This window comes from Delphinapterus leucas, chromosome 17, assembly GCF_059928025.1.
Source record: "Delphinapterus leucas isolate spDelLeu-1000000601 "Yukka" chromosome 17, BTC_Dleu_Yukka2, whole genome shotgun sequence".
NCBI classification, from domain to species: Eukaryota; Metazoa; Chordata; class Mammalia; order Artiodactyla; family Monodontidae; genus Delphinapterus; species Delphinapterus leucas.
The window spans coordinates 82,944,996-82,959,997 of NC_143145.1; the positions used below are offsets into that span (position 1 = coordinate 82,944,996).

The 15,002-nt window shown below is 43.0% G+C and overlaps 2 protein-coding genes across 9 annotated transcripts in view; one reads left to right on the forward strand and one right to left on the reverse strand.

Annotated features, from left to right (window-relative positions):
- RGS20 (regulator of G protein signaling 20) overlaps positions 1-13,987 on the reverse strand; it is an 88,859-nt gene extending 74,872 nt beyond the window's left edge. Inside the window, exon 1 of the mRNA XM_022556798.3 lies at positions 9,400-13,987. Coding sequence (XP_022412506.1) covers positions 9,400-9,572 — 173 coding nt within the window. The 5' untranslated portion in view covers positions 9,573-13,987. The remainder of the gene's footprint in view (positions 1-9,399) is intronic.
- Positions 1-15,002, forward strand: part of ATP6V1H (ATPase H+ transporting V1 subunit H) — a 128,992-nt gene that overhangs the window by 19,249 nt on the left and 94,741 nt on the right. For 7 of the 8 annotated variants that reach the window (XR_002642475.2, XR_002642476.2, XR_016388566.1 and 4 more), the window contains exon 1: positions 14,203-14,315. The exons of the other annotated variant lie outside the window; for it this stretch is intronic. The gene's annotated coding sequence lies outside the window, so the exon portion shown is untranslated. Of the gene's footprint in view, positions 1-14,202; positions 14,316-15,002 lie in introns of those variants that run through there. 8 annotated transcript variants of the gene reach the window in all.

The following is a 15,002-nucleotide window of genomic DNA, read 5'->3' on the forward strand; positions in this document are numbered from 1 at the left end:
AACAAATGACGGACATGCCTGGCTTTCTTCTCTGAGACAGAAACTCTGGGAAAGGGGAGCCCTACAGATTTTGCTGACACTAGTGAGTTGTTAAAAAGAGTCACTTTGCAGCTATTTTTAGGAAAAGACGAAAACAGAGAAAAGGCAGTGATAGGACCTGGCTCTTGTTTGCTGAGCCAGCAAACTTGTTCTGCAGCAAAAGTGTCCATATAATTGAGTATAGGATGGTGCTGACGGAACAACGCTCTCTCTTCCACTGAAAACTTCAAAAAAGACATCTTCAGAACATGTGACCTTCTGGGCAAATGGTTGCAGATCAGAGTCTCAAATAAACAGGACTAAATCTAACTTGCAGAAGCAGAGAGCAGACTTATTACAGGACTGGGGATGTGGAGCGGAATTGGTAATATCGGATGCTTTTGATCATTCCTTTCAGCCATGTTTCATTCGTTCCATGTTTTGCTGAGCAATTGTTTACATAACCTCAAGTAACCTTTCCTGATAACTTACAGGTAAAAATAGTCATGTCCCCATGTGTCTGAGTTATCAGGTGACCCACACTGGATCCATCTGGTCTGACTCAAGAGAGCAGAGAGGGTCACACGAACACTTCAGCGTCCACCCATGTCCCCTCAGGGAGGGGATGTATGGGGACTATACAGCTGTTGAGGGCCTATCCACGGATCTTTGCTAATTAGGGATAAACAGAGGAGAAGGATGGATTTATCTCTGAGATGTGATCATAAAGCCCTTGAGCGATAGATGTCAAGATGCCCGAACTCAAACATCGAAATCGGGGCTCTCTCCTTTGAGTACGTGGTTGCCTTTGGAGGTCGACACGCTGCTTCAAAGTTGCAGTCGCTCAAAACTCGTGCTGGACAGCTATTTAAGGCTGTCTCACAGCCGACGGAATGGCCAGGGCTGTTGACCCAGGCGTAGGCACCAGACCCCCCTGGGTTGGCCTGTCTCTCCTAGGCACTGGCAGTGAGGCCATGGAGAGGCAGCGACAGCCGAGTCTTGGTCTGAGCCTTTTCCACCACCTTCCACAGACCCTCGGGGTCAGGTTTCTGAGCTGCTTGGCTCCTGCCTCCCTGCTGTGTACTTTTCTCTTGTAGTCAGGTGCAGTTCGAACGGGCAGCTACAAAAATGTGTTGAGACTATGCTTATGGTATTTAATTCATTCTCAGTCTGTTTTTGAATAACGGTCCTTAGAATGGTCTCTCACTTGAAAATGAATCCTTATAATTTTTAGTGTTGAGAATTCAAAATCACATCAGCAAAACAGATTCTTACGGAAAAACGTATTTGGTTACATCATCGACGTCAAATTAAATTGCTTACGTAGTCTGCACTTTGGGCTTTACTCTTGAATATTTGAATATATGCCAATTGTCACTGCATAGTTTAAACTATTATCTTTCAACATAGTTGCTTCATTTTAAAACTACTTATTTCAGTCATTTAAAATGCAGTAACTATAAAACCATTTTGCAGAGGTTTCTAAAATAAGCTCTCAAATGATACAAGCCTAATCTGAATTGCTTTATGCACGGAATGGAAATAAACGGTTCGTATTGAACCTATAACACAAGATTACTATCTAAGATTCCCGGTAAATTTCATCTACATCTTTACCCTGCAAGAAGGCAAAACTTTAAATATTCTAACATGTTTGCAGTGGTTTTATGGTTTGGTGAAGGCTGGCTTGATTTTGGCAGGAAAGCCAACAACATGATGTTATGAGATCTTTTGCACAATGGAAATGAGACTTAGATATATTTCTTCCTAACAATAAATTTAAAATCTGAGAGCGATAAACTATATGAATAAAAGTCTAAACAGCACGCCGAGGCCAAGAAGGATTTTTTACAGTATACTTTTTAGACTTCCAGACAGGATCTTTTTGCCATTTAAAATTTTTTCTGAAAGGTTAAGTTCAATCTTGCTATCCAGTGAAAGTCTAAAGCATATACTAGCTGCTCCCACTGTGGTATATAAATAGAATATGGAAAGCTGTATTTCCGTATTTATTTAATTTGTTATTTAACTTTAAAGGGTAAATTCTAAGCTCTAGTCTTTGTGATTTTTAACAAAAATGTTTTTATTATGTTAATTTTCAAAATAATAAACTGAGCAAATATACTAACAAACCCTCATATCCGTCACTGTTTCAACAGTTATCAGCATATTGCCAGTTGTGCTTCGCCTCCTATGTGCCCTAACTTCCTCTCCTCCTGGATTATCTTAAAGCAAGTTGAAAGTCACAGTCATTTGTTCTGCAAACACTTCCGCGTGCCTCTTGGGACTTTCTAAAAAGCATAACTGCAGTCCCATTTGAGCTGGACATTCTTTAGACAGTCAAGGGGACATCACTGCCTTTCCCTTTGCCGGCATCTGGCTCCACCCCCTCAAAGGCGCCCCTCCCTCCGCTTTAGAGATGCTGTCCAGGCAGAATTCTTCCAACTTTCTTCCACCAGACACGAGGAGTGAGGCCCGATGTCTCCTCCCTCCCTTGCTCTGCCAGTTAATCTGGAGAGGTAAGCCTCTTCCTTCATTCTTTTCCCCTTTCTTTTTATGATATAACCAGACTTCTAAAGAATAGTCACACTTTACAGTCACTTTTTACCTCTATTAGTTCCATCTGATTAACTGTTTCAATAGTTACCACCAATCCCTCCGAACTGTGGCTCTCATTCGTGGGTTCTCATTTTGCCCTATCTTTTGTTGCTCCGACAAGAATTTTCATGTGATTATACAGGAAGTGCAGTTGTGTCATGTGTCATCCACATCCTGGCATATCTTAAAATATCTTCCTCTTGTGTTAAGGCATGAATGACACCTGGCTATGAATAAGTCTTGAGACACAGTTTTTTTCATTTTTTTTTTTGAAAGCTCTCTAGTTATAAGTCTATTGTTTTCAGTTATTTACTGCTTCAGAGAATTATAAGGTAAAGTTTCTTTTTTGTTTCCTTGTAGGTAATCTCATTTTCCCCCTTTTGGATATTTATAGAAATAGTGTCTTAATTTTTGAAATTTGAACATTCTATGAAGATATTACTAGACTTAGTTTTTATTGTCTGACGGAATACAATATGTATTCTCAAATTATTATATGAAATCTTTATTTATATCTGGAATCTAAAGTTGTATTTTTAAAAAAAATTGACTATTGCTATTTCACTGCTCAGATCCCCTTTTAATCTGTTCCTTTTATCTATCCCTAAGGTGAATTTTGAAGATCTGTCCTCCGTACCCCTTATTTCCTCTCCTCCCTCATAATTTTAATTTATCTTTCTTCTCTGTGTTCTGATAGACTTTTTCAAACATTTCTTTATTTTTATATTTCCTACTTTGATAATTTTAATTTTTGTGGTGTCCAATCTGCTATTAAAAGTCTCCCTCCTTTTCAAAATTGGTAACAGAATGTCTTATCTCCATGCAAAACTTCCTTTTCTACAGTTTTTGGTGATGTCTCACTCACTTCAAAAACGCAACATCTGCTTGAATGTTATAACGAATATAACACGGGCACGAGTTATTAAGACGTGTCTTCTGTGTCCTATGTGAGTATGCCGTGGTGGCTCAGTCAATGTCAACCGACAACAAAGCTACCAGTGGCAGCAGAAAGCACCTGGCTCCTTAGGCTGAATTTCCAGGCAGCGATGCTGGTTGGGCTGCAGAGAAGCCCTGTGTGGCTCTTGTCACACACCCTGGAAATCAAACCGAGTGTGAGAATCCAGAGACACTGAAGAATAAGAGGCTTCTTACCATGTGCCCTGAGCCTGGTGTGACTGGTAACATACACGAAGCACTTCAGAGCCACCACTTTTAGAAATACTGCCATTTGTTTGTGTGTCCAGAAACTCTAGGTTTACAGTCTCAAGAACAAAAGCTAAGGGATTCCCTGGTGGTGCAGTGGTTAAGAATCTGCCTGCCAGTGCAGGGGACACGGGTTCGAGCTCTGGTCCGGGAAGATCCCACATGCCGCGGAGCAACTAAGCCCGTGCGCCACAACTACTGAAGCCTGTGCTCTAGAGCCTGCGAGCCACAACTGCTGAGCCCACGAGCCACAGCTACTGAGCCCGTGCTCCACAACAGAAGCCACCGCAATGAGAAGCCCGCGCACCGCAACAAAGAGTAACCCCTGCTCGTTGCAACTGGAGAAAGCCCACGCGCAGCAACGGAGACCCAACACAGTCAAAAATAAATAAATATATTCATTTAAAAAAAAAGAAAGAACAAAAGCTAAGTTTCAAACTCAAGCTAAGTTAGAAAACTACCTAATGCTATATATCCTCTAACCCATTCTCATTCAGAAAAACTTCAGACGAGCAAAGAAGCCCATAAAAATAGTCTACCTTTGCTCAGCCAAATTATTTGGTGGCGCTGGTGGAGATGTTTGCCTCTAAAAATATAATCCAGCGGCGAAAACCCAATCTTTAATGTAAAACCCTGAAAGACAATTATTTAAATGTTAAAAAAGTTGGTAAACATGATCAAACCTTGTATTTAGAAGTTTTCATCTAAAACTTTGAAGAATAGGACTGATGTGGATCTTTTTTGTATAGTTATTTTCAGAGTAGAAAAATCTTGTGGAGAATGAAGACGCTCACACTGGGTTTTACACGATATTCCCACTGGCGGGAAGAATCACATTTTCCCAGAAGCCCCTGAGTCTGGAGCCTGGTGAGCCCTCCTGCCTTTGCTCACCTGGAAACACCTGCAGTAGGAACCCAAGGATTCCCGGCTAACCTGTGCGCGCCAAGGACGGAAGATGTAACCACGACAGACTTCCAGATGAGCCTTTCCCTAAGCAGGCTTGTGAGCCTCTCAGGTGTTAAGCAAATTAGTACAGAATTCTTTTCAGAGGGTCTTCGGAAAGATAAGAACCACCTTTGTCCTTCTCAGCGAACTTACCCTTTCACAACTGGAGGCAGGACAGAAGAATTTTGTCTTCTGAGTACGTTAATGTGAAGGTGCTGGATACTAGAAGCATAATTCCTTTCTCACTAAGGTATTTTTTCCTCTCTTCTTTCTTCTATCGTTTTTGCCACACAAAGCTCCGCTGTCTTCGTAGGTGCCCTTTGGGGCCTTGGAATTGGTTTCTCTCCTTTGAGTGTGTAATGTCTCAAAACAAGTGCTTTGATCAGACGCTCAAGGGGTCACACATCTGGAACAGGAGAGCACTTAGGAGTCTGTACTCTTAGAGGGGCATCGACATTGAAATGATACAAACAGTAATTTTGTGTAGAACACTTTCTTGTCTAAGCTCTGCCCACTTTTATTACCGGGAAGGAATGCACACACATATGCGTATATATCTGTATTGATGGATGGATGGGTCGATGACTTGACTTATTGCCAGTGTGGCTGGAAAGTTTCCTCTCTCTCTCTCACATTTACTATTAGAAAGAGTGACCGGTCCAGGGAGCACCCCACCTCCCGCTTGTACTTTGTGCCCTGAATGGAAGGAAGCAAAAATCCTTGTAGAGAAAAAAGAATTCTGACGAAGCCAAGTTCGTGAGTGTGTGTGTGTGTGTGTGTGTGTGGTGTGTGTGCATGTGTATGTTTGGGGAATATTAATTTACTTTGTAGTAAATTAGTGGCCGTGTTGGGCTGCTTTGGGCAGAATGCACAGAGAAATCACTGTTGAGGCTACTGGCTTCAAGCCCACGAGATTATAGCCTGCTTTTAAAGCACTGCCAGAATCTATCGAATTAGTAATGAAATCAGTGTCAGAAAAACCTAGGTTCAAATCACCACTCAGCTGACTTCACACATGGAACCAAAAGTTTTTCCAAACTTGTTTTCTCATCTCTAAAACAGGTCTAACGACGTCAGTGCTACTGACCTAATGAAATTGGTTAAGAATTCAAATAAAAAGAACAACAGGAAGAACCACAGTAAATGTAGGCAACACATTTATGCAACACATAAATGTATTGTTATTTTCAGTCTAACCTGCCTTTGGAGGGCTTTTACTTTTTTTTTTTTAATTTTGAAATAATTATAGATTCACCGGAAGTTCCAAAAAAGGATCTACACAATGGTCCCACGCACTCTTCATCCAGTTTCGCCCAATGGGAACTTCATAAGTCGTACAACATCAAAACCAGGAGACTGACATTGGTACAATTCTAAGCGCTTACTCAGATTTCACAAGTGTGTGTGTGAGTGTAGTTCTATGCAATTTTATCACGTGTAGGTTTGTGTAACCACCTAAATCAAGATAAAGAAGTGTTTCATCCCTGCAGAGCTCCCTCAACCCACCCCTTTGTAGCTGCATCCACCATCCTCGCCATTCCAGTCTTTGGTAATCACTAATCTATTCTCCATTTCTCTAATTTTATTTTAACAATGTTATATAAATGGCATCATACAGAATGTGACCTTTTGGGATTGGCTTTTTTCACTCAGCCTCATTCCCTGGAGACTGATCCCAGGGGCAGTGTCAGTAGTTCATCCCTTTTGCGTATCAGTAGTTGATTCCTCTTAGTTGGTTCATCGTGTTCCATGGCACGGATGTACCACAGTTTATTTAATCGTTCATCCCTTGACGGACTTTTGGGTTGCTTCTAGTTTTTGGCTATTATGAGTAAAGCTGCTGTGAACGTTAGCATATGGAGTCTGTGTGAACACAGGTTTCCATTTCTCTGGGATAAACGCCCAGTAGTGAAATTGCTGGACCGTACGATAGTTGCATGTTTAGTTTTGTAAGAAACAGCCAAATTGTTTTCCACACTGCCTGTACCATTTTGCCGTCCTACAAGCAATCTTTGCGTGATCTAGCATCTCTGCATCCTTGCCATAGATTGGTTTCGTCACTGTGTTTCATTTTAGCCATTCTGATAGGTGAGTAGTGATATTTCATTGTGTTTTTAGCTTGCATTTCCCTAGTGGTAACGATGCTGAGTATCTTTTCATGTGTTTATTTGCCATCTGTGTATGCTGTTTGATGAAATGCCTGTTCACGTCTTTTGCCCATATCCTACTTGGAATGTTTGGGTTTTTTATTCTTGAGTTTTGAGAGTTCTTTATATTTCTAATTACAAGGTCTTTGTCAGATATGGGGTTTGCAAATATTTTCTCCAAGTCTGTAACTTGTCTCTACATCCTCTTAAATAGGGTCTTTGGCGGAGCAAAGGTTTTTATTTTTGATGGGATCCAATTTATCAATTTTTCTTCCATGAACTATGCTTTTGCTATATAAGAACTCTGCCTGGGCTTCCCTGGTGGCACAGTGGTTGAGAGTCTGCCTGCCGATGCAGGGGACACGGGTTCGTGCCCCGATCCGGGAGGATCCCACATGCCGCGGAGCGGCTGGGCCCGTGAGCCGTGGCCGCTGAGCCTGCGCGTCTGGAGCCTGTGCTCCTCAACGGGAGAGGCCACAGCAGTGAGAGGCCCGCATACAGCAAAAAAAAAAAAAAAAAAAAGAACTCTGCCTGCCTTAGGTTGTAAAGATTTCCTATCATTTTTTCCTAAAAGTTTTACAGTTTTACAGATAGTGGTGCATTTAAGACCGTGGCCTCTGGGCATCCAGACACATTGCAGCCCATGTTTTGCTTACTTCTCTCCATTTCTAGATATTATCTCATGTCTACCTTAAATGTCACCTTTTCCACTCTTTCATTAGGCCTTTTTCCGTTGTTTTACTCCATATCAATCATACCCCATCTCAGTGTCTTACCGATTGAAAGGGCGTAATCACATAGCCTCTAGTGTTGACAGGACTCATGCCGATAGGATGCAATTGTGATAATACTGTGAGTCTGTAGAGAGGAAGGACAAAATCTTTCTCTTTCTCAAACCGTAGCCCAAGGTTTTGCAGGTAGTAGGGACTCAGTGATATCTGTAGAATTAAATGCATTGAGTTCTGCCATCCTGATCCTTGCTAGATGAGGGACACGGCCGCCTAAATGTGCATCTATGTTCAGACGCAATAGAAAAAGGCAACACTGAGTGGAGAGGCCAGTAGCATCCCAACTGGATCACTCCTGACTGCTTGCACCTGCTGCGGCGCAGGCTGGGACCTGATTACCTGGGTTAATGAGGTCAGGATGGCAGCTCGGAGGGCCCAGCGCCCCAGGGCTGTCGATTCCAGGACGCGGTCGGAATGTGTACTGCACATTCATAGATAATTTCCAGTCCTTTGCCTATGACTCTGCTTAAAGCATACTCTCCAAGGCAGTTAGATCTTTGAAATTATATGTGTGTATGCACATATTATATATATACATACATGTATATTATATACATGCACACATGACATATACCGTTATTGCCGCCTGCTTCCTCAGAGTTGTCTCCAAATTCTACCTTTTAGAAATCTCTTTTGTGTGTGTTGCCTTCATTTAGATGCCCATTAATCAAGGACTTCTGGCCATTCTATCCCATTTCATTCCAGTTTCCTAAAGACCTAGTGTTTCGGTGATAGGAGGAGGTGTGGAAATTCATGTATTATTTGTCTGAAAGCTCGAAAGTAAAGGTCAGTACATTCCTACAGAAAAAGGTTCCTAATGACTAAAAAAACCCACAATTTTTCTTCTCCTTGTGCCAATCGGTTAAAATAACATTGGGGAAAGGGCAGATCCAGATACTTAGAGTCTACAAATAAATAATGATTATTATGAGGATATGAGCATAGGGACAGATAGATTTTCTAGTGCTACAGGATTTGGACAGGTTTGCTGTCGTAGGATTTGCAGCGTTTAATTCTGAGTTCTGATCATTATTTGTCAGAGGTATTAACACGTGCCCATCTCCCTCCACATGAATAACCTTTTAAGAGGTGGTTCTATTTATAGTTAAGAGGATTTACAGACTTAAACTGTACTTTCTGCAAAGATACACACAATACCGAGCAGGAAAATGGTTACTCTTTAGGGAAATTGTGTTATCTAGTGGCAGAAATTCACGCTTAGGAAATTCACCTAGGAAACTATGACTTTAGGAAAAAAAACCCCTAAGCCCCTTTATGTTCTTATGTGCCTGTATTAGTTTATCAGTTTGTTTTCTCAAGCAATTTTTGTAGAAAGCTTTTCATTACTATATGGGATATAATTTTTATATCAGAGAAAAATATCTAAGGGTTAATATCAAGAACGACAAAAATCTATGTCTAGGTTTTTTGCTTTTTAAAACATTACCTCCTGAAACATACAAACAAACAAAATGTGATTGTTTGCCTTGGTAAAGGGAAGTTGTTTAGATTGGAGAAAACTGGAAGGATCAGGTAATTATTATCAAGGTTCTAGTTTCTCTCTTGGGTTTGGTTTGGAAGCATTTTTGATAAATCATCAATAAGATAAAGTGATCACTGGCACTAAAGCTTGCTTGCGGTTTTATATTCTTTCTGGATAAACCCCTTCCTTGTCAAGAAAGGTCACGGACTGTGGAGACGGTCTTACCTTGACATTGTGCCTGGCTATGGTGCCTCCTTCATTTTCCACTGTTTGATGAATGTTCGCATTATATTCCTTAGCCCTGGGCGGGAGCAGAAATTGTATCGGCATAGATGGTCTGGAGAAATGTTTCTGGAGTTCTTCTTGGTTGTCTGGGGAAAGCCTAGGCATGTTTTTACAATAAAGTCTCCAAATGAGTCCTGTAGCTTGATTTTAACACCACCAGTCCAGGGTCCACTCTGTTTCTCTTCCTTTGGCTGGTGCTGGTCTGTCGCTCAGTCTGCTGGGCTCCTCCCTGCAAAGTTACATCAACTGAAGCAAAAGGATTATCTGTGTTGTGGGTCAGCAGTTTATCCACAGACCGTTAGCTCTATTCCAGGATGAGCCTCTGATTATGAGCATCCAGGTATGTTATGGCTGCCCTCTACAGGTAGCAGCGTATTCCTAATTCAAATTGAATGCTAAATCAAAACTGAAAGACATGATTCAAGTGATATATTGCTTAGTATATCATGATAAAGGAAATAGATTGCGTGGCAAAGTTCTGTGTTCGTAGTGTGTGATACTTGACAATTTGGGGCTATACACTCAAGAGGCAGAGGAGCCACCTGGTCTATCTAGGTCTCTTAAAAGGTCACTTTAGTAGCAGTCAGCTTTGTGGATGGAAATGTGTGCTAAACTCATACCCAAACTTAAGCCCAAGGATTATTACACTTTTTACTTAGGTCATATAGAATTAATTGAAGTGATTTTCTTAGGTGGTAACTAGTCCTCTAATGATTAAGCCAAAACTTGGCTTCTACATCATACTTCCTATTTGTAAAGTGCTTTATAAATATAAGATTATTAAACAGAGTGCAAATAGATAGACCTTAATACCTTTTTCTCAAATGGTATCTAATGCCCAAGTAGCCTCTGCTGGCTCTGGGGGTGCACAGAGGTAAGGATCCCAGGTATGTATTACTGGGGACTACAAACTGGAGAAGTTTCCTTTATAAAATGATCCCAGGCCCCCAAAATTGACATACAAAACTAACACAATCCCCAGCAACATCCCAGCTCCCTTTTTTGCAGAAATTGACCAAGCTGATTCTAAAGTTTATATGACATTGTAAGGGACCCAGAATATCCAAAACAATCTAAAAAATAAGAACAGAGAGAATTCACACTTCTCAATTTGAAAAATTACTACAAAGCTACAGTAACTAAGACTGGGGTGCTGGCATAAGGATAGACACATATATCAACGTTTTGAGAGTCCAGAAATGAACCCACACATTTACGGTCAGTTGATTTTTGACGAAGGTGCCAAGACAATTCAATTGGGAAAGAACTGTCTTTTCTGCAAATGGTGCTGGAACAACGGGACGGCCTCAGGCATAAAAATTAAGTTGGACCTCACACCACATTAAAAACTGAACTTGGACTTCCCTGGTGGCGCAGTGGTTAAGAATCTGCCTGCCAATGCAGGGCACATGGGTTCGAGCCCTGGTCTGGGAAGATCCTACACGCTGCAGAGCAGCTAAGCCCGTGCGCCACGACTACCGAGCCTGTGCTCTAGAGCCTGTGAGCCACAACTACTGAAGCCCGTGTGCCACAACTACTGAGCCCGTGTGCCACAATTACTGAAGCCCGTGCGCCTAGAGCCCGTGCTCCGCAACAAGAGAAGCCACCGCAATGAGAAGCCCGCACACCGCAACGAAGAGTAGCCCCTGCTCGCCGCAGCTAGAGAAAACCTGCGTGCAGCAACGAAGACCCAATGCAGCCAAAAATAAATAAATAAATTTATTTTAAAAAAACAACTCAAAATGAATCATAGACCAAAATATAAGAGTTAAGACTATAACACTCTTGAACGAAAACATAGGAGAAAATATTTGTGACCTTGCCTAAAATATTAGGCAAAGCCTTCTTAGGTTCAATACCAAAAGCGCAAGTGACAAAAGAAAAAAATAGGTATACTTGACTTCATCAAAATAAAAAACGTTTGCTCTTCAAAGGACATCATGAAGAAAGTGAAAAGACACCCACAAAATAGGGGAAAATATGGCAAATCATACATAATAAGGGACTTGTATCCAGAATATAAAAAGAGCTCTTAAAAAAAACTAGAAATGAGTGAATTGTCTAAATAGACATTTCTCAAAAGAAGACATGCAAATGGCCAAAAAGCATATGAAAAGATGCTCAACATCTTTAGCCACTGGGGAAATGCAAGTCAAAATCACTAATGGATACCACATCACACCCAACAGGTTGGCTTTAGTAAAAAAGACAGACCATCACAAGTGATAGTGAGGATGCAGAGCGACTGGGACTCTCACACGCTTCTGGTGAGAGTGTAGAATGACGCAGCCACTTTGGGAAACAGTCTGGCGGCAGCAATTCCCTTGTAGATATGCAATGAACCAAGAGAAGTGAAACATATGTTCACCAAAGACACACAAATGTCCAGTAATTGGAATCCACCCACATGCCCATCAACTGGTGAGCAGATAGACAACGTGAGGTATATCCACACAATGGAATATTATTCAGTCATAAAAAGGAATGAAGCACTGATACGTACCGCCACATGAATGAACCTGGAACATTATGTTAAGTGGGAAGAGCCAGTCACAAAAGACCATATATTGTATAACTCCGTGTATAAGAAAATGTCCAGAACAGGCAAATCTATAGATACAGAACGTACTGATACATTAGTGGTTGCCTAGGGTAGGAGGGTCTGGGGAGAGATGGAGAATGATGGCTAATGAGTAAGAGGTTTCTCTTAGGGGAGATGAAGAATGTTATTACACTGATTGCAGTGATGGTTGCCCAACCCTGGGAATAAACTGAAAATCTGAGGGTCTAAGGACCTGGTGTTTGGCTCTCGATTCTCAGAACGAAAGTGGAATAGGTGGTATCAGTAGACTCAGATTGACCTGTGTGATTTCCGGAGCTGGAAGGGACCATCAAGAGTGTCTTGTCCTCCTTCCCATCATCTTCTTCATTTTGTGGATGGGGAAACACGCATGGGATATCAGGTGATGTGTCCAAGGGCTGCATGTGATAGTACAGTTGGGACCAGCCTCCACATCTCCATACCCTGGGGCCGGAAACCATGGCTCTGCACCACCCTGCAAACCAAATCGTTTGCGTTTCTCTTTAAGGATGTCATTTGGGTCCACCAGCCTTTTCCTCACTTCCCCACTCTCATTTCTGCATCTTCTATTCTGGTGTCAAACATTGGAGGAAACATTTCCTTTGAACATTTGTTAATTTCTCTTAGCACTTTCCCCACACTTGTAAACATTCTCCCTCTCAGAAACTTCTTTCTACTTAAAAATTATTTGTATGAACGTTCTTTCATCTTCTTAAGTTTAATTTGTTAATGATTTTTATCTAAGTAAGTCTCCTAATAAAACATTGCACACACAGTGCTTCTGAGACCCTAGTAAACATTTTTTCATATTTGAGGGTGTGTGTGTGTGTGTGTGTGTACACATCTAGTGGAACTGCAGCATTGACTGGCATTCCCTGGAATTCTCTGTAAAGCAAGTGTCCTGGAGATTGCAGGAAGGAGAGTTTGTATGAGAAAAGAATTTTACAATTTGTTGAAGGTGAGTACTTATTAACAAATGTGCATTTATTTTGCTTTATTCCCAAGTATAAGGACATTTCCTAAAGGGTCAGTGTAACAGGCAGGATGGAGAGACTTGCATCTAAGAGCATAAACATCTCAGAGTGCGTGGAAGCTGATGGATGTTAATCCATGCAACTCCTAGAGGAAGCTGAAGAAGGCAAGGAGATGGATCCTCCTCCAGAGCCTGGGGAGCGGCGTGGAGGGCTCAGCCCAGCCAGACATCCGCAGCCCAGTGACACCCACCTCAGACTTCTGCCCTGGAGAACTGTAACATAATACATTTGTGTTGCTTTAGGCCAGTAAATCTGTGGCAATTCGTTACAGCGGCAATAGAAAAAGAATGCAATATAATATACTATTGCTACGGTGTTTATTTGTAATCAGTGTATAATATTAGTTTTGTTTTCAAAACTTGACCTAAATTTAACATTTGTAGGAGAAATGTATTGGTTCTACCTACAAATATCTTTCAGCAGTTATCAAAAACAATATGCTATTATATTATACCCGCTCACTAGTTGCAGTGTAGCGTTACTCATTACTGTCTTAAGACAAAGAGGGAAGCTGAGGCCTGGACTGGGGAAAACTTCGGCTCAAAACGGGGTTTTCAGAAAAATACAGGGTGCTATTAAATTTGAATTTTAATTAAACAGGAATAGTTTTGTTTTTTTAGTATAATTGCAGCTGTGGCATGGAACATCCACTGTTCGCTAAATCTGCAGCCCTAGGGCAAGATAACTTTTGTGACCCATGTCTCAGCATCAGTTTCATATTGAGACTCTGAATAAGAACGCCTGCTCCGCTGACTTGTCAAACCCAAGTGAAAGTCAACCGATTTCAAGGCACTAAATTAAACTTTTCAGAATGACGGTTGAGCTAGATGAGTTCCGGCCCGGCTCTCCCCCTCGGACTCCGTCCCCGGGGCCGCCGGGTCTCGGGGTGCGGGGTCCCTGCGTGTCCGCCCCGCCCCCAGCCCCGCGTCCAGAGAAACCCTCTCGCGCGCAGGGCGCTCCTCTGGCTGTTTTGGGCCCTCCCGGCCTCCGCCTTCCGGCCGGTCACGTGCCTCGGCTCACGTGACCTGCGCTCATGTTGTTCCACTGCGGCCGCTGCGGCTTCCTCCTACCTGTGAGGCCCTTCACGTCCGCTCGGTGCCGAGTCGCGCTCGCTTTCTGGCGTTGCGTCCCCGCCGCCGCTCAGGCCTGCGGACTCGGCAGGAGACCCGACTCGGCGCCCCAGCACGGCGGTGGTCCCGACTCCGGACCGCCGCATCTTCCCGCCGCCTTGGGGTGAGTTGGAGGGTCCCGCGGGTTCGCTGGGTGAGGCCGCGCTCGGGTCGTGCCGTCAGCGGCCCCGGCCCCGGTCCCCGACTCCTACCCCGACCCCGGCGAGGCGAGTTTGCGGTTTCTCCGCTTCCCTGGAGCGCGCTGGGTTCTGCCGCCCAGGCGCCGCCTGCCTTCCTCCGGCCCCGGTTCCCCGATTTCTTGCCTTCCGGGCCTCAGCGGGGTTTTCGAAACTGCGGAGTTTTCCCCGCAGAGAAGGGCAGGGGAGAGAGGGTGGACGGGTGAAAGGTGTGCTTTCCCCAGGATTGGGCCGGCTGGGGGTTCGAGTTGTTCAGGGACCTAGGTGACCGCCCTGAGGCACCTTCAGCCGCTGCAGGAGGGGCCGCTGGGGCTGAGCCCGCTTGATTCCAGGTTCCAGCTTGGCCCGGACGGAGTCTGTTTTCACCTGGGCCCAGCCAGTCCGCAGTGCCCGTGTGTGTTCATGCAGCACACCCTCAGATGTAGAGGTTACTTCCAAATTGACTAAGGTCATTGGGATCCTGGAATAGAATTTGGGGTGTGGTTTAAGCTTCTTTGTGGTCATAACTATGAGCTTATATTTTGTAAACCGGAACTTATATTTTGTATCGTGATAAAATCAGGCTTAAGCTTCTATCTTTAAGTTTAGGAGTGAGAATTACTTAAAAGCTCATT